General features: G+C 45.7%; 2 protein-coding genes and 1 pseudogene across 2 annotated transcripts; 1 reads left to right on the top strand and 2 right to left on the bottom strand.

Moving 5' to 3' along the window:
- Nucleotides 1–23: 23 nt before the first annotated feature.
- LOC140719102 (uncharacterized) lies at nt 24–11,193 on the top strand (annotated as a pseudogene).
- Nucleotides 899–2,126, bottom strand: LOC140719466 (histone H2B 7-like). The gene has a single exon (XM_073034166.1). The coding sequence runs from the start codon at nt 2,101–2,103 to the stop codon at nt 1,741–1,743; it is 363 nt and encodes a 120-aa protein (XP_072890267.1). The 5' UTR covers nt 2,104–2,126; the 3' UTR covers nt 899–1,740.
- Nucleotides 11,194–11,460: 267 nt separating the features above from the next.
- LOC140719477 (histone H2B 7-like) lies at nt 11,461–13,297 on the bottom strand. The gene has a single exon (XM_073034180.1). It carries the CDS (start codon nt 13,281–13,283, stop codon nt 12,921–12,923), a length of 363 nt encoding a protein of 120 aa, XP_072890281.1. The 5' UTR covers nt 13,284–13,297; the 3' UTR covers nt 11,461–12,920.
- Nucleotides 13,298–19,471: the final 6,174 nt, after the last annotated feature.

Here is a 19,471-nt window from a genome sequence, read left to right as displayed (position 1 = left end):
TGCGGAACTGTTTTCTCATTCTCTGTGTAGGAGTGTGTGAAAATGAGTGGACGAGGGAAAACCGGTGGTAAGGCTAAGAGCAAGCCCAAGTCTCGCTCGTCCCGGGCTGGACTGCAGTTCCCGGTGGGCCGTGTTCACAGGCACCTGAGAAAGGGTAATTATGCTGAACGGGTGGGTGCCGGAGCCCCGGTCTATCTGGCTGCTGTACTCGAGTATCTGACGGCTGAAATCCTCGAGTTGGCCGGCAACGCGGCCCGAGACAACAAGAAGACCCGCATCATCCCCAGACACCTGCAGCTGGCCGTCCGCAACGACGAGGAGCTCAACAAACTGCTGGGAGGGGTGACCATCGCTCAGGGCGGGGTACTGCCCAATATCCAGGCCGTGCTTTTGCCCAAGAAAACTGGCGGATCCACCAACCCCAAGGGAAAATAAAGAGTTGAAGTGTCAGTTTAAAAAAAACCCAAAGGCTCTTTTCAGAGCCACCCATATTGTCTGCGGAAAGGGCTGATACAGACTGGGGTGACTCCGGGTGTTTCCGTATTAAAGTCTCACGCTAAAGTGCTTTTCCTCCCCCAGAAAATAACTACATTTATTTGCGCAGTACCCAATTTTACCGAAAATCAGTGATTTTATTTTCTGCTGTCGCCTCTATCTTTTGGATGACTGGAGAGTGGAGCATGATTGGCGGTAAATTGCCTAATCTCATTAGGGGTTTCATAATTCTCAGAGGAAATGCCCGATTAGAGAGCGTCCTTATTCACCAACGAACAGGCAACAGGGCAAGCGCCAAAACTAACGGCCAGACCACAAGAACTATGAAATTTGTAAAGTCCGCCAAGAGAAAGATAATTATAGAACAGTCCGAAACAGTGTGTGTGTGTGTGTATGTATATATATATATTTATATTATACGGTTTGTGAATGGGGTCAGATATCCTGATCCATTTATAATAGACTGCGTGAATTAAATTTAATGTTCAAAGTAAAATTATCAAACTGTGTAGACAAATATACAGCCTTGAAATCCTTCTTGCAGAAACCCACAAAACAAAGTCAATTGAATCCACGAAAAACCACGCTTAACAAAGACCGATGCAAGAGGACAGATGACGCAAATAATTAGTAGAACACGACCCGCAGAGTCACCTTAAGCTAGTTACTCTCCAATGAGAGTGACTGTGAATTAAATTTTCATTTTAATCACCGATCGGTACAAATACGCAATCAGAACATGACAGGATTCTGTTTTAATTTGAAACGCATCCGGCTATGGACGGTTCGCATTTCATAAGTTACGATGGAGGGCGAGACTGCAATGTGAAAAAACCGTGAACCTATACTGAATCACAAGTACAAATAAGACGCAGGACAGTTCCAGCACAGGGAACTGTTGGTGATAAAGCGAATCAGTAACAGCAAGTATCTGCCTCACAACGATGCACTTTGTGTGTAGTTGTGTGTGTGCATGTCTGGAGATGGAAACAAGCTGACAACAGAAGGGGAAAATGCTCGGTGACAGTACACAGGGCAGTGAGAGCGAGTCCGGGATTAAAACGGGCATACGGATCGCAAACATTGATCGCTATAAATAATAATTATTTTTAAACTGAAAATCTGCAAGGAAAGGTTAGTTAGTAATCACTGCTGAAATATTGGATCAACTCTTTCAGCGATGGAGTGAGTGGCTCTTAAAAGAGCCGTTGTTTTCGGTTTGTTTAGTCAGTAGTTGATAGGGCTTCACTTGGAGCTGGTGTACTTGGTGACCGCCTTTGTCCCTTCCGACACGGCGTGCTTGGCCAGCTCCCCGGGCAGCAGCAGGCGCACGGCGGTCTGGATCTCCCGAGAGGTGATGGTCGACCGCTTGTTGTAATGGGCCAGGCGGGAAGCCTCGCGCGCGATGCGCTCGAAAATATCGTTCACGAACGAGTTCATGACGCTCATGGCCTTGGAGGAGATGCCGGTGTCGGGGTGAACCTGCTTCATCACCTTGTAGACGTAGATGGAGTAAGTCTCCCTCCTCGACCTCCTGCGCTTCTTGGTGCCCTTGGCCTTGGACACGGCTTTCTTGGCGCCTTTCTTCGGAGCTTTGGTTTCAGGCATTTCTTCAGTCAGTTACCGACCCAGAAAATGCGGAACTAACTCGGAGTGCGGATTAAATCGGCAATGTGGCTCCACCCTATGCTAATGAAGGATTCAGGATAACAAGCTTGTCATTGGTTAGTTTGGAAGTATGGAATTTATTACGTCATTCTAGCTATTTGAATGGAAGTATTAAATAACCAATCTTTGTACTTGGTTGTAGGCAATCACAACCCGCCCAGAGACTGGTACCGCTGGTGGAAGCTGCGGCAGAAGGAGCTGCCGCTGAGAATCTTTGCTTCTGTTCTTGGAACAGAGGATGCTGCAGATGTTAGATCTGACCGTTATTTACAATAGCAATGTGAAAACGATCATATTACGATCCACACTCGGAAGTCTGAACATACATGGTTGTGAGCCGACGAAGGGGTTGGTCTGAACAACCGGTGTTGTCCCGTGTGGGCTGAATATTCTTACTCTGTTCTAGACATCCCCGGGAATGTTTTTAATCTTTTCCTGTGTGTGGGCATCGCCAGCAGGGATAGCAATGTTTCCCAATCCCCAGTCCTTCTGGATTTACTTTCTAGCTGAGAAGAGTTCGTTACACACTGCGAGCTGGAGTCGCAAGTTCTTTAACAGCAGCATGCTGCAATCATTTAAATAATGGTAAATCTGCTCTTCCATTTTTTCTTCCAAAGTGGATGACCTCACATTTACCAACCTTACACTCCATTTGCCCACTTACTTAACCTGTCTATATCTCTCTGCAGACTCTCCGTATCTTCTGCACAATTTGCTTTTCCACACAATTTCGTGTAATCAGCAACCTTAGATACACTACACTCAGTCCCCTCTTCCAGGTCGTTGATGTACATCATGAACAGTTGTGAACCCAGCACCAACCCCTTGGCACGCCACTTACCACTGATTGCCAACCAGGGTAGAAACATAGAAAACCTACAGCACAACCCTTTGGCCCACTAAGCGGAGCCAAACATGTCCTTACCTTAGAAATTACCCATTGCCCACTATTTTTCTGAGCTCCAGGAGTCTCTTAACAGACCCTATAGTATCTGCCTTCACCACTGTGGAGGGCAGCCCATTCCACACACTTACCACTGTCTGCGTAAAGAAAAAAAAACCTTGCCTCTGACATCTCCTCTGTACCTACTCCCCAGCACCTTAAAACTGTGCCCTTTGTGTTAGCCATTTTAGCCCTGGGAAAAAGCCTCTGACTATCCACATGATCAATGACTCTCATCATCGTATATACCTCTATCAGGTCACCTCTCATCCTCAGTTGCTCCAAGGAAGAAAGGCCGAGTTCACTTAACCCATTCTGATAAGGCATGCTCCCCAATCCAAGCAACATCCTTGTAAATCTCCTCTGCACCCTTTCTATAGTTTCCACATCCTTCCCGTAGTGAGGTGACCAGAGTTGATCACAGTATTCCAAGTGGAGTCTGACCAGGGTCCTATACAGCTGCAACATTACCCCATGATTGAAGAAGGCCAATGCACAGTATGCTTTCTTAACCACAGAGTCAACCTGCACAGCAGCTTTTAGTTTCCTAAGGACTTGGACCCCAAGATCCCTCTGATCCTCCACACTGCCAACAGTCTTGCCATTAATACTATATTCTGTCATCATATTTTACCTACCAAAATAACCACCTCACAATTTTCTGGGTTGAACTCCATCTGCCTCTTCTCAGCCTAGTTTTGTATCCTATCAGTGTCCTGCTGTAACCTCTGACAGCCCTCCACACTATCCACAACACCTCCAACCTTTGTGTGATCATCAAATTTACTAACCCTTCCCTCCACTTCTTCATCCAGGTCATTAATAAAAATCATGAAGAGTAGGGGTCCTGAACAGATCCCTGAGGCACACCACTGGTCACCGGCTTCCATATAGAATATGACCTGTCTACAACCACTCTTTCCCTTCTGTGGGCAGGCCAGTTCTGGATCCACTAAGCAAAGTCCCCTTGGATCCCATGTATCCCAACTCTCTGCTTTCTATTAGTTAACCAATCCTCTATCCATGTTAATACATCACCCCCAACTCTATGCAACCTTATCTTATGCATAAGTGTTTTATGTGGCACCTTATTGAATACCTTCTGGAAATCCAAGTAAATAAAATCCATCGGTTGCCCTCTATCCACTACGTTTGTTATATCTTCAAAGAACTCCAGTGTTTGTCAAACAGGACTTGCCTTTGCTAAATCTATGCTGCTTGTGTCTGATAGATCCATTTCTTTCTGGATGCCTCACTATTTCTTCTTTATTGATAGCTTCAAGCAATTTCTCAGCTACAGATGCTGAACTACAAGGCCACCCTTTTCCGCTTTATATAATTATAAAAACTTTTATTATCTATTTTATATGTTGTACTGGTTTATTTTCATAATCCATCTTCCCTTTCTTTCTTGCTGGCTTAGTGGTTCTTTGTTGCTTTTTAAAGGTCTCCCAATCTTCCAGTTTCCCACTACCCTTGGCTACTTTGTATGCATGAGCTTTTAGTTTGATGCCTTCCATTATTTCTTAGTTATCCATGGCTGGCTCTCCCCATCTTTACTATCCTTGCTTTTAACTGGAATATACTTTTGTTGAACACCAGAAAATCTCTCAGAAAGTCTTCCGCTGTTCCTCAACCATCCCATCATATAGCTTATGTTCCCAGTCTTCCTTATCCAATGCATCTCTCATCCCATTGTAGTCTCCCTTGTTTGGGCATAATACAGTGGTTTTAGATCAAATTATTACACCTTCCATTTATATGAAAAGGTTAATCTGAGATCACTCTTTCCATTTTGCTGCTAATTTTGAAACTGCCACTTTTTATCTTTACCATGCAGTCCATTTATTTTTGTCTGCCACATGCTCTTTATATGTGCTCTACTTTGTTGCATTTTCTGCAGGTTTTGCCTTTAAACTTGCATTGGTCTGGTGTATGTGAGCCCCTGCCACAACAGTAACAGATTGTTCAGCCTGAAAGCTTTCTGTTTGGATGTTGCAATTTTGTTCACACTCACGTTCATTCCTGACTGCAACTCACTTGTGTCGCTGTCCGCTATCTTCATTGATACGGTGATTTCAACTGCTCTTTTAAATGTGAATTGTGCCTCACTTAGGAGCTGCTTCTGAATGCTTTCTTGTAAGATTCCACAAATGAAATAATCTCTCAGTGCATCATTAAGCCCATCACTCAACTGACAAAGCTTGGACAATTTTTAAAATTCAATCCAATTAACTAAAATGGGCTTCCCTTCCTTTTGATTCCACATGAAATCTGAAACATTATGCAAGCAACCATGGTTTTGGTTCTAAATGTTCCTGTATTATGTTTATAATACCAGCAAAGCTCATTCTGGCTGGTTTATTTGGAGCAGTTAAACTTCTAAGCAAACTTTATGCCTTTCCACCCCTGCATCTCTCAGCAGAACTGGCTTTAGCTTTGTATTGATGATTTCATTTGCTTCAAAATACTGCTCAATTCATTCAGTATACCCAATCAATTATTAGTGTGGAACGGAACACATCTATTTTTCCAATGCAGCCAGCTGTTCCTGCTACTTTTAAAATTTATAATTATTATTACTGTTTATGACCCCATGAATTTTATCAGGTTTCTGCTTTTTTCTCTTAACCATCTCTCTCCTTTCAAAGCAACTCATGCTGCTCTTTTTTAAACTCAAATGTTTTTCTCCCCTTGCGAAGGGGGAAAAAAAAGTGCTGCTCTTCAACAGGTAGGTAGATACCTTGGGTTAATTTTAAAACTTCTTCGTTGCCTCTGTTATATTTTGTAACTCCAAAAAGTAATTGAAAGAAAATCATGGAAGCTGGGAGATATGTATCTATTTAGTTTCTTTAGTGAGACACTCACATATGATGTGGCATAATGACAGAGAACTAATAATGCTTAAATCAAACAATGTATTTACAACATGTATCTCCACTCCATTCTACCCCCCTTGCCTCAGTCCCTTCCCATCTACATTTGTGACTCTTCACACATGCTCTTGATCTCTCAACAGCTTTCAATTTCCTGGCCCTGAATGCCTCATTTTCACTATGGATGTCTAGTCCCTATATACTTATATCCTATATCAAGAAGGATTTAGGGCTCTCCACTTCCTTCTCAACAAAAAAAGAACAAGCAGATACCCTCCACTGCCAACCTCCTCTGTCTGGCAGGACTGGTCCTCACCCTCAATTTATTTTGATTTCCCCAGCTTTCTGCAGACTCAAGTGGTAGCTATCGGCACAGACTTGGGGCCCCAGCTGACTGCCTGTTAATTGGCTCCACAGGACAGTCTGTGTTCCAAGTCTTCCATGGTAATGTCCCGCAACTCCTTCTTTGCTACATGCAGTCATGCTGAGCTTGTTAATTTCATCAACTTTGCCTCTAACTTCCACCCTGCTTTGAAATTCACTTGAACCATTTCTGAGAACTCCCTCTCCCTTCCCAATCTCTCTGCCTTCATCTCTGGAGACAAACTGTCTAACTACATAGTTAATAAACCCACTGATTCCAGCAACTATCTTGACTATATCTCATCCAACGCTGTCTCCTGTAAAATTGCTATTTCCTGTTCTCAAGTCCTTTACGTCTGCTGCACCTGCTCCCAGGATGTGGCTTTCCTTTCTACGACATCCGAGTTGACTTCCTTCTTCAAAGAACAGAGTTTCCCTTCCTTCACCATTGATGCTGCCCTCAACTGCATCTCCTCCATTTCCCAGATATCTGTGCTTACCCCATGTTGCTGTGAGAGACTTCCTTTTGTCTTCACCTACCACCCCATGAGCCACAACATCCAACACATCATTCTCTGCAACATCTGCAATCTCTAAAGGGCTCATACCACCAAACACATATTTACCCTGTTACGTACCCCGTAACTGGGTCACTTACCAGCAAAGATAGAGAGGTCCATTGAAGTCTGATGGTACTATTTTTAACAGTATTTATTGATAAAAATACACAAAAATAACATCGATGCAAACATACAGATAATATACGTCGTCAATACTAAATCTAAAAGAGCGGGTATAATAATAATCAATAAGAAATAGCTCTATCGTTGTCTAGGGGATAATGTATTGTCCGATGGAAATATAAAAGTCACTCAAGTTCATTCAAGCTGCAGCTTTTGGTTGGAGAGAGAGATGGAGGTTTAACTTGCCCATTCCTTTTATGATGTCAATCCTTCGAGAGTCGTTGGGGGCTGATTTCCCCTTTGTTGTTAGCTAAAGCTGTTCTTCTGTGGCAAGGCCCACCAATTCCGAGGCAAATGGAAAAGGATGCTCGTGGCTTTCCACCGGCTTTCGCTATTATGCTGTTACAGGATTTCGAGCGTTTCTTCTGGTGCGTCTGAGGGTCTGTTCCCACAGACCCTCTTTTATCCTGACTCACAGGGTCTCAGATGTCAATCAGGGTGGAATGATGCCAGCCCTCCTCCAACCCCCCTCGGTTCATTGCCTGGGGGCTTCGATGAATCGTACAGTACTCAATACACAATTCCGTCTCCAAGAAATAATGGCCGTTATCCGTGGCTTTGTCTCTCGGAGGCCCAGGACACATTCCAAACATTGAGGAATCTGCGTGTCTCTCTCTCATTTCCTGGTTCTCCTGACCTGAATTAATAGCGATCTTGCGATTCTCAAAAAGGAGGGGGCTACAGGCGTAACAACCCCCCCCCCAACTCCCTGCTTTCCATGTGGATTGCTCCCTTGTCCATTTGTCCCTTCCAACTAATCTCCCTCCTGGTACGTACCTCTACAAGTGACCAAAATGCTACAGCTGCCCAGGTACCCCCTCCCTCACCTCCTCAAACAATCCTTCCAGGTGAGGCAACACATCAAAGTAAATCTGCAGGGGTTGTCTATTGTGTTGGGTGCTCCTGATGCATTTTCCTCTAAGTTGGTGAGTCCTGCCAGAGATTGGGAGACCACTTTGGCGAGCACCTCTGCTCCAAACTACCAAAAGCAGGATTTTCTGGACAGCCAAAAATTTTGATTCCTATCCCCATTCCCACTCTGACAAGTCATTTCATAGCCTCCACTTGTGCCACGATGAGGCCACCCTCAAGTTGGAAGAGCAACACCTCACATTCTGCTTGAGTAGCCTACAACTTAATGGCATGAGCATCAATTTCCAGTTAAAAAAAAAAGTTTTCTTTCTCCCTTTCCTCTCTCTATCCCCTACTCTGGCCTCTATTCTCTTCTCTCCACCTACATCACCTCATGCAGCTGTCCTTCCTTCTTTCTCACATGGTCCACTCCCCTCTCCTATCAGATTCCTTCAGCACCCACCCATCTGGCTTAACCTATCACCTTCTAGCTAGTACCTCCTTCCTCTCCACCCCACACCTTTTTATTCTGGTGTCCTCACCCTTCCTTTCCAGTCTTGACAAAGTTTCTCAACCCAAAATGCTGACTGTTTCTTCCCCTGCATAGATGCTGCCTGATGTTTTGACTTCCTCCAGTAATGTGTATGTGTGTCTGTTGCTCTGAAAATGTAGATGGTTGGGGTAGTGAGTTTGCAGATGATGTGAAGATTGGTGGTGTTGTGGATAGCATAGAAGACTGGCAGGGAATACAATGAGATACAGATCAGTTGCAGATAGGGTAGAGAAATAGCAGATGGAGTTTAACCCAGCAAAATGTGAGGTGTTTCACCTTGGTAGATTGAATATAAACAGACAGCGCACTGTTAAGAGCAAAACCCTTAATGGTATTCATAAATAGATGGATCTTGGGAGTTGAAGTTCACAGTTCCCTGAAAGTGGCTGAACAGGTTGATAGGGTGGTTAAGAAGGCATAGGGCATGCTTGCCCTCATTAGCCGAGGCAATGAGTTCAAATATCAGGAAGTTATGTTGCATCTTTATAAAACTGTAGTTAGGCCACATCTGGAGTATTGCATACAGTTCTGGTCCCACCATTTTAGGAAAGATGTTTGGGCTTTGGAGAGACTGCCATGTTCTCTGGGTTATCAGCATCATGAACTAATTTGTGAAAGAGATTTTTGAGCGCAGCAGTTGTAAGGCTTCCAAAAGACCATTCAAGAAGTGGTTCATTGTTATATCCTGGGAGATCCAGACTGCCACATGCCTGATGCTGCTCCTTGGGGAACTTGCCAGACACACTGCGTTTGAAGGGACAAAGTTGGTGACCAAGTACATCAGCTTCAAGTGTACTTCTACAGGATGCTGACTAAACAAACTGAAATGCCGTCTTATCACCTTCTAACTAGTCCTCCTTCCCCTACCCCCACCTTGTTATTTTAGTGTCTTTCCCCTTCGTTTTCAAGTTTTCAAGAAAGATTTGTCCTAATATTTCAACAATATTTTTCACAACTGCTTCAATATTTCTGTTTTAGGAGATAATATTTATCAGGATATGTTGATGACAATTAGCTGTCCCTCTGCCTGCTGAAATTTTAGTGTGCCTGTACACTGCACTAACATGGAACTTCCCCTTCTCATTCCCCATTAGTTTGTCATCATCTTCAAACCCTTGTTTCACTGAACCTTCCATTGACAATGGATGGCTGAGTAGGATTTTCTGTGTGCTTGCTCAAGTTACGAAGTAATGCCTCTCTGTACTGCTTCCTAAGTGCCCTGAATCTGTATGAGAATAAATTAACTCATAACACTGCTTCTACCAGAGTTTGTGAAGTGACCCTTCCATGATGTTTTCACAAAGAGGGACACATTCCCAGACATAGTTATGATAGAATTAATTCACATTCCGTGCAGACAGTAAATGACTGGCCAAGAGACCCCAGATGCTGGAAATTTGAAGCAACACACAAAAGCACTAGAGAAACACAGCTGGTCGGGGTACGTCCCTCAATCCAAAGTAACAACTGTCCATTTTGCTCTGTAGGCTCAAACTTATGGTAACTGCTCCCCCTGTCCATTTTCCTCTTTTAGCTTCTGCCTCTCCCTTTGTGAAGTGAATATGTTCCATTAGCTGCCCTTAGCTAAATAAAGCCATGTTATAAAGTATTTCTATAAAGCCTGATTCTGAATTATTTGGAAACAATTATTTGATGGTTAAAGTTCACCCTGCTAGATGCATCGGGACAGCAAGATCAGGGAACACTGCAGGGCTGAAATGGCTAACGCAAGATGGCACGGTTTTAAGGTGCTTGGAAGTAGGTACAGAGGAGATATCAGGGGTAAGTTTTTTTTAAAGCAGAGAGTGGTGACTGCACGTAATGGGCTGCCGGCGACGGTGTCGGAGGTGGAAACGATTGGGTCTTTGAAGAGACTCCTGGATAGGTACATGGAGCTTAGGAAAATAGAGGGCTAAGGGGAACCCTAGGTAGTTCTAAGGTAAGGAAATGTTCGGCACAGCTTTGTGCCTGTATTGTGCTGTAGGTTTTCTATGTTCTATGTGGGCAGTCTATGCTCATACAGAAATTGCCGATTGCATTTTTTTGGACAATATTTTTCCTTGGCGGGCTTTTCAAATTTCAGGTCCTTTTGGATAGTGACGGTTATTTTTCGCGCTCCTCTTGCTGCCGTCTGATCATTGGAGAATTAGACAGAACGCTGATTGGGTAATTCCAAATCACCAATTGGAGGAAGTGCTGCAGCACCAATCATAAGTGCCCTTCCGCAATCCCCCAGAAACTATAAAAAAAGCGAATGCGGAACAGTTTTCTCATTCTCTGGTTAGGAGTGTGTGAAAATGAGCGGACGAGGGAAAACCGGTGGTAAGGCTAAGAGCAAGCCCAAGTCTCGCTCGTCCCGGGCCGGACTGCAGTTCCCGGTGGGCCGTGTTCACAGGCACCTGAGAAAGGGTAATTATGCTGAACGGGTGGGTGCCGGAGCCCCAGTCTATCTGGCTGCTGTACTCGAGTATCTGACGGCTGAAATCCTCGAGTTGGCCGGCAACGCGGCCCGAGACAACAAGAAGACCCGCATCATCCCCAGACACCTGCAGCTGGCCGTCCGCAACGACGAGGAGCTCAACAAACTGCTGGGAGGGGTGACCATCGCTCAGGGCGGGGTACTGCCCAATATCCAGGCCGTGCTTTTGCCCAAGAAAACCGGCGGACCCACCAACCCCAAGGGCAAATAAACAAGTGGATCGTCAGTTTATAAAACCCAAAGGCTCTTTTCAGAGCCACCCATATTGTCTGCGGAAAGGGCTGATACAGACTAGGGTGACTCCGGCTTTTTTCGATCTGCGCGCCATTCGCAGCGTATTAAACTCTGAAGCGCTTTTCCTTCCCTGAAAATAGTATTAATCTGCATACATCGCTCTCTCTGAACCTGGCATCCGTTCTAGTCACGTATTTTACTGAGAATTAATGTTTTTCTACCTCTTGGATGACTGCAGAGCGGTGCTTGATTAGCGGTAAATTGCCTAATCTCATTAGGGATTTCCCAGTTCTGAGAGGAAATGCCCGATTAGAGAACGTTCTTAATCGCCAATGAACAGGCATCAGGAGAAGCGCCAAAACTAACGGCCAGACCACTAAAATTGTGAAAGTTGTAACGTCCGCGAAGAGAAAGATAATTTTATAGAACCGTCCGAAAGTTTGTGTGTGTATTTATATTATACGGTTTGTGAATGGGGCCACATGATCCTGATCCGTTTATAATAGACTGCGCGAATTAAGTTTAATGTTCAAAGTAAAATTATCAAACTGTGTAGACAATGTACAGCCTTGAAATTCTTCTTGCAGAAACCCGCAAAACAAAGACAATTGAATCCAGGAAAAAACACACTTAACAGAGACCAACCAATGTGCAAGAGGAAAATGGCACAAATAATTAAAAAAACAAATAATATTGAAATTTGTCAAGTCAGCCAGGAGGAAAATAACTTTATATAACAGTCCGAACATAAACTTTTATGTGCATATGCCTGTGAGAAAGACACCATGATCCTGATCCACTTATAATATACTGTGTGAATTCGGTTTACAGTTCAAAGTAAAATTTATTATCAGAGTACACCCGTGTCACCACTTTCAACCCGGAACTTCACTTTCCTGAGAGCAAAGTAATGTTTCAAAGTAAAATTACCAAATTATGTACACTACACACAATCTTGAAATTCTTCTTTCAGGAACTCACAAAAAAGCACATAAACCACCCAATAAAGACTGAGCACAACCAATGCGCAAAAGACGACAAATCGGGTTAATAATCCCCCAAAAGAACCCACAAACAAGCAATTAATTCACATTAATTACAATTACACTCACCAGCAGGATCGCCGAAAGTTAGTATTCCGATATGAGAGTGACTGTGAATTTAATTTTCATTTTAATCATCGATCAGTACAAATACGGAATCAGAACATAACAGGATTCTGTTTTAATTTGAAACGCATCCGGCTATGGACGGTTCGCATTTCATAAGTTACGATGGAGGGCGAGACTGCAATGTGAAAAAACCGTGAACCTATACTGAATCACAAGTACAAATAAGACGCAGGACAGTTCCAGCACTGGGAACTGTTGGTGATAAAGCGAATCAGTAACAGCAAGTATCTGCCTCACAACGATGCACTTTGTGTGTAGTTGTGTGTGTGCATGTCTGAAGACGGAAACAAGCTGACAACAGAAGGGGAAAATGCTCGGTGACAGTACACAGGGTAGTGAGAGCGAGTCCGGGGTTAAAACGGATATACGGATCGCAAACCTTGATTGGTATAAATAATAATTATTTCTAAACTGAAAATCTGCAAGGAAAGGTTAGTTAGTAATCACTGCTGAAATATTGGAGCAACTCTTTCAGCGATGGAGTGAGTGGCTCTTAAAAGAGCCGTTGTTTTCGGTTTGTTTAGTCAGTAGTTGATAGGGCTTCACTTGGAGCTGGTGTACTTGGTGACCGCCTTTGTCCCTTCCGACACAGCGTGCTTGGCCAGCTCCCCGGGCAGCAGCAGGCGCACGGCGGTCTGGATCTCCCGAGAGGTGATGGTCGACCGCTTGTTGTAATGGGCCAGGCGGGAAGCCTCGCGCGCGATGCGCTCGAAAATATCGTTCACGAACGAGTTCATGACGCTCATGGCCTTGGAGGAGATGCCGGTGTCGGGGTGAACCTGCTTCATCACCTTGTAGACATAGATGGAGTAAGTCTCCCTCCTCGACCTCCTGCGCTTCTTGGTGCCCTTGGCCTTGGACACGGCTTTCTTGGCGCCTTTCTTCGGAGCTTTGGTTTCAGGCATTTCTTCACTCAGTTACCGACCCAGCAAATGCGGAACTCACTCGGAGTGCGGATTAAATCGGCAATGTGGCTCCACCCTATGCTAATGAAGGATTCAGGATAACAGGTTTGTCATTGGTTTGTTTGGACGTATGAAAATTATTACATTTATCTAACGTTTGGAATAGAAGAATGAAACGAGCAATTACAGTGGCTGGCTGTTGCCAGTCTCAACCCGCCCAGACTCCGGCACCGCCGGTGGAAGCGAAGGCAAAATAAGCTGCCGCTGAGAATCATTTAATTTCTTATTGGAACTGAGGATCTTGGAATTGTAGATCTAAGACCGAGTTAATTACAACTAAATTCTGATCTATACACGGCAAGTCTGAACCTACATGGGTGTGAGGCGATGATCTGAACAACCTGTGTTATTCCGTGTGGGCTGAAAGGCCTTACTCTGCCCCAGACTTTCCTGGGATTGGTTTAATTCTTTCAAGATGTGTGGGCATTGCCAGCAATGTATCCCAATCCGCAGTCCTTCTGGAGTGACTTTCTAACCCATTTCAGAGGGCAGAGAAGGGTCTGTCACACCACTGTGCCTGGAGTTGCACTGAGGCTGTCGAAAGGACGGCAGATTTCCTCCCCTAAAGGGTATTAGAAACATAGAAAACGTACAGCACAATACAGGCCCTTCGGCCCACAAAGTTGTGTCGAACATGTCCCACCCTCGGAAATTACTAGGCTAACATATAGAGCTCTATTTTACTAAGCTCCATGTATATATCTAAAAGCCTCTTAAAAGACCCTATCGTATCCGCCTCATCACCGTTACCGGCAGCCCATTCCACGCTCTCACCACTGAGTAAAAAACTTGACCCTGACATCTCCTCTGTACCTTCTCCCCAGCACCCTAAACCTGTGTCCTCTTGTGGCAGCAATCATTTCAGCCCTGGGAAAAAAGCCTCTGACTATCCACACGATCAATGCCTCTCATCATCTTATACACCTCTATCAGATCACCTCTCATCCTCCTTCACTCCAAGGAGAAAAGGCCAAGTTCACTCAACCTATTCTCACAAGGCATGCTCCCCAATCCAGGCAACATCCTTGTAAATCTCCTCTGCACCCTTGCTATGGCTTCCACATCCTTCCCGTAGTGAGGCGACCAGAACTGAGCACAGTACTCCAAGTGGGATCTGACCTGGGTCCTATATAGATGCAACATTACCTCTCGGCTCCTAAACTCAATCCCACGATTGATGAAGGCCAATAAACCGGATGGCTTCTTAACCAAAGAGTCAATCTGCTCAGCTGCTTTGAGCGTCCTATGGACTCGGAGCCCAAGATCCCCCTGATCCTCCACACTGCCAAGAGACTTACCGTTAATACTATATTCTGCCATCATATTTGACTGACCAAATGAACCACTTCACACATATCTGGGTTAAGCTCCATCTGCCACTTGTCAGCCCAGTTTTGCATCCTATCAATGTCCCGCTGTAATCTCTGACAGCCCTCCACACTATCCACAACACCTCCAACCTTTATGTCATCAGCAAAATTAGTACCCCATCCCTCCACTTACTCGTCCAGGTCATTTATAAAAATCAGTAAGAGCAAAGGTCCCAGAACAGATCCCTGAGGCACTCCACTGGTGACCAAACTCCAGGCAGTATATGACACATCTACAACCACTCTTTGCCTTCTGTGGGCAAGCCAGTTCTGGATCCACAAAGCAATGTCCCCTTGGATCCCATGCTTCCTTACTTCCTTAATAAGGTTTGCGTGGGGTACCTTATGAAATGCCTTGCCTTGCTGAAATCCACTACATCTACTGCTCTTCCTTCATCAATGTGTTTAGTCACATCCTGAAAAAATTCAATCAGGCTCATAAGGCACGACCCGCCCTTGACCAATCCATGCTGGCTACTCCTAATCATATTATTGTCATAAGGAGGGCATTGGGAATGGACCCAAATGCAAGACACAGACACTGAAGTACTAGGGAGAGGACTAGGTGTATCAAGAAAGCAAGGGAAGTGGCGAAGAAACGACACTGGACAAGACTAGGAGACAGGGCATGGGCTAGGACCTGACATGGACAGGAAAGTGGGACCTTGACGAGGAACTAGGAACTGGGCAGCTGGGCAAGGAATCCGAGCCAGAGACTGGACAGGGACCCGGAACCTGGGTCTTGACTCGGGCTCGGACTCCGGATCTAGGTGAGGACTGGACGTGGCAAGGCAACAGAACTGGACGTGGGGTAGGACGCAGGACTCCAGGGCTGGACAAAGACATGAACCTCAGACCTGGACGAGGACATGAAACTCAGACTTGGTCTTGATCGACGGACAGCAGGAACACAGAGCCTAGGTCGAGGGAGAGCAAGAACTCAGAGCCTAGGTCGAGGGAGAGCAAAGCAGAAGCGTGGAGAGGCATAGCTGGACATGGACACTAGCCCCGGACGAGACCAGGAGTCAGGGCCTAGGCTACGACTTGGACTTGGTCATGGACTAGAACCTCCTTGGAGCCTTGGACATGGAATGGAACTTCCTTGGAACCTTGGACATGGACTGGAACCTCCTCAGAACCTTGGACTTGAGCACAGGAACACTGAGACTAGGACTAGAGCACAGGAACCCAGAACACAGAGCCAGGGTCCTTCCTTGGGAACAGGACGTAGGGCCGGGGCTTTATACAGAGTCAGGACCCCTCCTGGGGACAGGACATAGCGCTGGACTCATACATGGACACTAAACACAGGGACACAAAGAGACAGTTCCAAGCTTACCGATAGATAGTTCCTTCTGTTGGCATGGCAAGGCTCTGGTCTCACTCCGGCTGCTGAACTTGACGGCGATACAGGCAAGGACGCAGGTGAGGTAACCGGCAAGGCTTCAGGCGTGGGTAGCCAGCAAGGATTCAGAGAGAAGGAAGGGAACAGTCCAGCTTCAGAGTAACGGCAATGACTTACCCAACGGAGACAAGGACAGGAAGGGACAGAGCCCACCATAGGTTAACAGCAAGACTAGCCTGACTTACCCCACAGGGGCAAGAACAGGATACCTACAAGAAAAACCAGCACCTGAACTCGAACCCAGGGCCACTTATATTCCAGGTCCCAATACGAGAATCAGGTGCCTATGATTAAGCCCGAATGAAACATGGGACAGCCGGAAGACCCAGAGTCTGGACTCCATGGACCGGACCATGAACCAGAACACAGTCTTCACGGACTGGACCATGACAATTAGACCTCTCCAGATGTTCATAAATCCTGCCTCTCAGGATCTTCTCCATCAATTACCAACCACTGAGGTAAGACTCACTGTTCTATAATTTCCTGGGCTATCTCTACTCCCTTACTTGAATAAAGGAACAACATTCACAACCCTCCAATCCTCTGGAACCTCTCCTGTCCCCATTGATGACGCAAAGATCATCACCAGAGGCTCAGCAATCTCCTCCCTCGCCTCCCACCATAGCCTCGGGTACATTTCGTCTGGTCCCGGCAACTTATCCAACTTGATGCTTTCCAAATGCTCCAGCACATCCTCTTTCTTAATGTCTACATGCTCAAGCTTTTCAGTCTGCTGCAAGTCATCACTACAATCACTAAGATCCTTTTCCATAGTGAATACTGAAGTAAAGTATTCATTAAGTACCTCTGCTATTTCCTCTGGTTCCATACACACTTTCCCACTGTCACACTTGATAGGTCCTATTCTTTCACGTCTTATCCTCTTGCTCTTCACATACTTGTAGAATGCCTTGGGGTTTTCTTTAATTCTGCCCACCGAGGCCTTCTCATGGCCCCTTCTGGCTCTACTAATTTCCTTTTTAAGCTCGTTCCTAGTAGCCTTATAATCTTCTAGATCTCTAACATTAACTAGCTCCCTGAACTATTTGTAAGCTTTTCATTTCTCCTTGATTATATCTATTACAGCTTTTGTACACCACGGTTCCTGTACCCTACAATAACTTCCCTGTCTCATTGGAAAGTACCTATACAGAACTCTACACAAATATCCCCTGAATATTTGTCACATTTCTTCCGTACTTTTCCCTGAGAACATGTTTCCAATGTAAGCCTCCAATTTCCAGCCTGATAGCCTCATAATACTCCTTACTCCAATTAAACGCTTTTCTAACTTGTCTGTTCCTATCTCTCTCTAATGCTGTTATAAAGGAGATAGAATTATGATCACTATCTCCAAAATGCTCTACCACTGAGAGATTTGACTCCTGACCAGGTTAATTTCCCAATACCAAATCAAGTACAGCCTCTCCTCTTGTAGGCTTATCTACATAGTGTGTCAAGAAACCTTCCTGAACACACCTAACAAGCTCCACCCCATCTGAACCCCTTGCTCTAGGGAGATGCCAATTGATATTTGGGAAATTAAAATCTCCCATCATGACAACTCTGTTGTTATTACACCTTCCCAGGAACTGTTTCCGTATCTGCTCCTCAATATCTCTGTTGCTACTGGGCAGCCTCCAAAAAGCACCCAGTAAACTTATTGACCCCTTCCTGTTCCTAAGGTCCACCCACAGAGACCCCGTAGACAATCCTTCCATGGCGTCCACATTTTCTGCAGCCATGGCACTATCTCTGATCAGCAGTGCCACGCCCCTACCTCTTTTGCCTCCCTCCCTGTCCTTTATGAAATACCCAAAACTCGGCACTTGAAGTAACCAATCCTGTCCCTGAGGCATCCAAGTCTCTGTAATGGCCACCACATCATATCTCCAAGTACTGATCCACGCTCTAAGCTCATTCGCTTTGTTCACAACACTCCTTGCGTTAAAATGGACAAATCTCAAGCCTCTAGTCTGAGATTATCTATCTCTATCACCTGCCTATCCTCCTTCTCGCACTGTCTACAAGCTGTCTCTATTTGTGAGCTAACCTCTTCTTCCCCAGTCTCTTCAGTTCGGTTCCCAACCCCCAACAATTCTAGTTTAAACTGTCCCCACTAGCCTTAGCAAACCTCCCTGCCAGGATATTGGTCCCCCTGGGATTCAAGTACAACCCATCCTTTTTGTACAGGTCACACCTGCTCCAAAAGAGCTCCCAATGATCCAGAAATCTGAATCCCTGCCGCCTGCTCAGATCCCTCAGCCACGCATTTATCCTCCACCTCATTGTATTCCTATTCTCACTGCCGCGTGGCACAGGCAGTAATCCCGAGATGACTACATTTGCCGTCCTGCTTTTCAACTTCCTTCCAACCTCCCTGTAGTCTTTTTTCAGGACCGCTTCCCTTTTCCTACCTATGTAATTGGTAACAATTTGTACCACGACCTCTGGCTGTTCACCCTCCCACGGCAAGATATTTTGGACGTGATCCGAAAATCCCGGACCCTGGCACCAGGGAGGCAAACTACCATCCGAGTTTCATTCCTGCATCCACAGAATCGCCTGTCTAACCCGTTAACTATAGAGTCGCCTATCACTACTGCCTTCCTCGTCCCTTCCCTACCCTTCTGAGCCACAGGGCCGGACTCCGTGCCAGAGGCACGGCCACTGCCGCTTCCCCCAGGTAGGCTGTCCCCCAACAGTAAAACAGGAGTACTTATTGTCAAGGGGTACAGCCACAGGGATACTCTTTAGTACCTGAATCTTTCCCTTCCCCCTCCGGACAGTAAACGACTTGTCTGTCTCCTGTGACCCCGGTGTGACCACCGGCCTATAACTCCTCTCTATCACCTCCTTGCTTCCCTGACCAGGCGAAGGTCAACGACCTGCATCCCCAGTTCCCTAACCCGGTCCCTCAGGAGCTGCAGCTCAAGACCTGGTGCAGACATGGCCGTCCGGGAGGCTGGGAGACTCCAGGACCCCCCACATTTGACACTGAGCACAAAAAACTGGCCTCGCTCACATACTTCCTACCTTGCCTTGTCCCGTTACCGCCTAAGCCCGTTGAGCCAAAGCCCTACCACTCTGCTGCCTCTCACTCCGTTGCCCGCTGGATACAGCGATCTTCATTTTAAAACTTTCGTGCTTTACTGGCTGACGTCATGCGCCTGCGCAGTCCCGCCCCTCTGTAACCCGAGTGTTAAAAATCTCTCTTTGCTCCGAAAAATTAGCAATTTACCCTCGGCCTTCTTGATCCTGATGGGTTTTCACCTCAGGCCAGTACTGACAACAATGGACTAACTGTTTATTCCAACATAGGTAGTCTGCTGTGGTGCCGACTGCATTTG

The sequence above is a fragment of the Hemitrygon akajei genome, chromosome 31 (assembly GCF_048418815.1).
Source record: "Hemitrygon akajei chromosome 31, sHemAka1.3, whole genome shotgun sequence".
NCBI classification, from domain to species: Eukaryota; Metazoa; Chordata; class Chondrichthyes; order Myliobatiformes; family Dasyatidae; genus Hemitrygon; species Hemitrygon akajei.
Note: the sequence above shows the minus strand (reverse complement) of the source record. Positions and strands in the feature narration are given on the sequence as shown.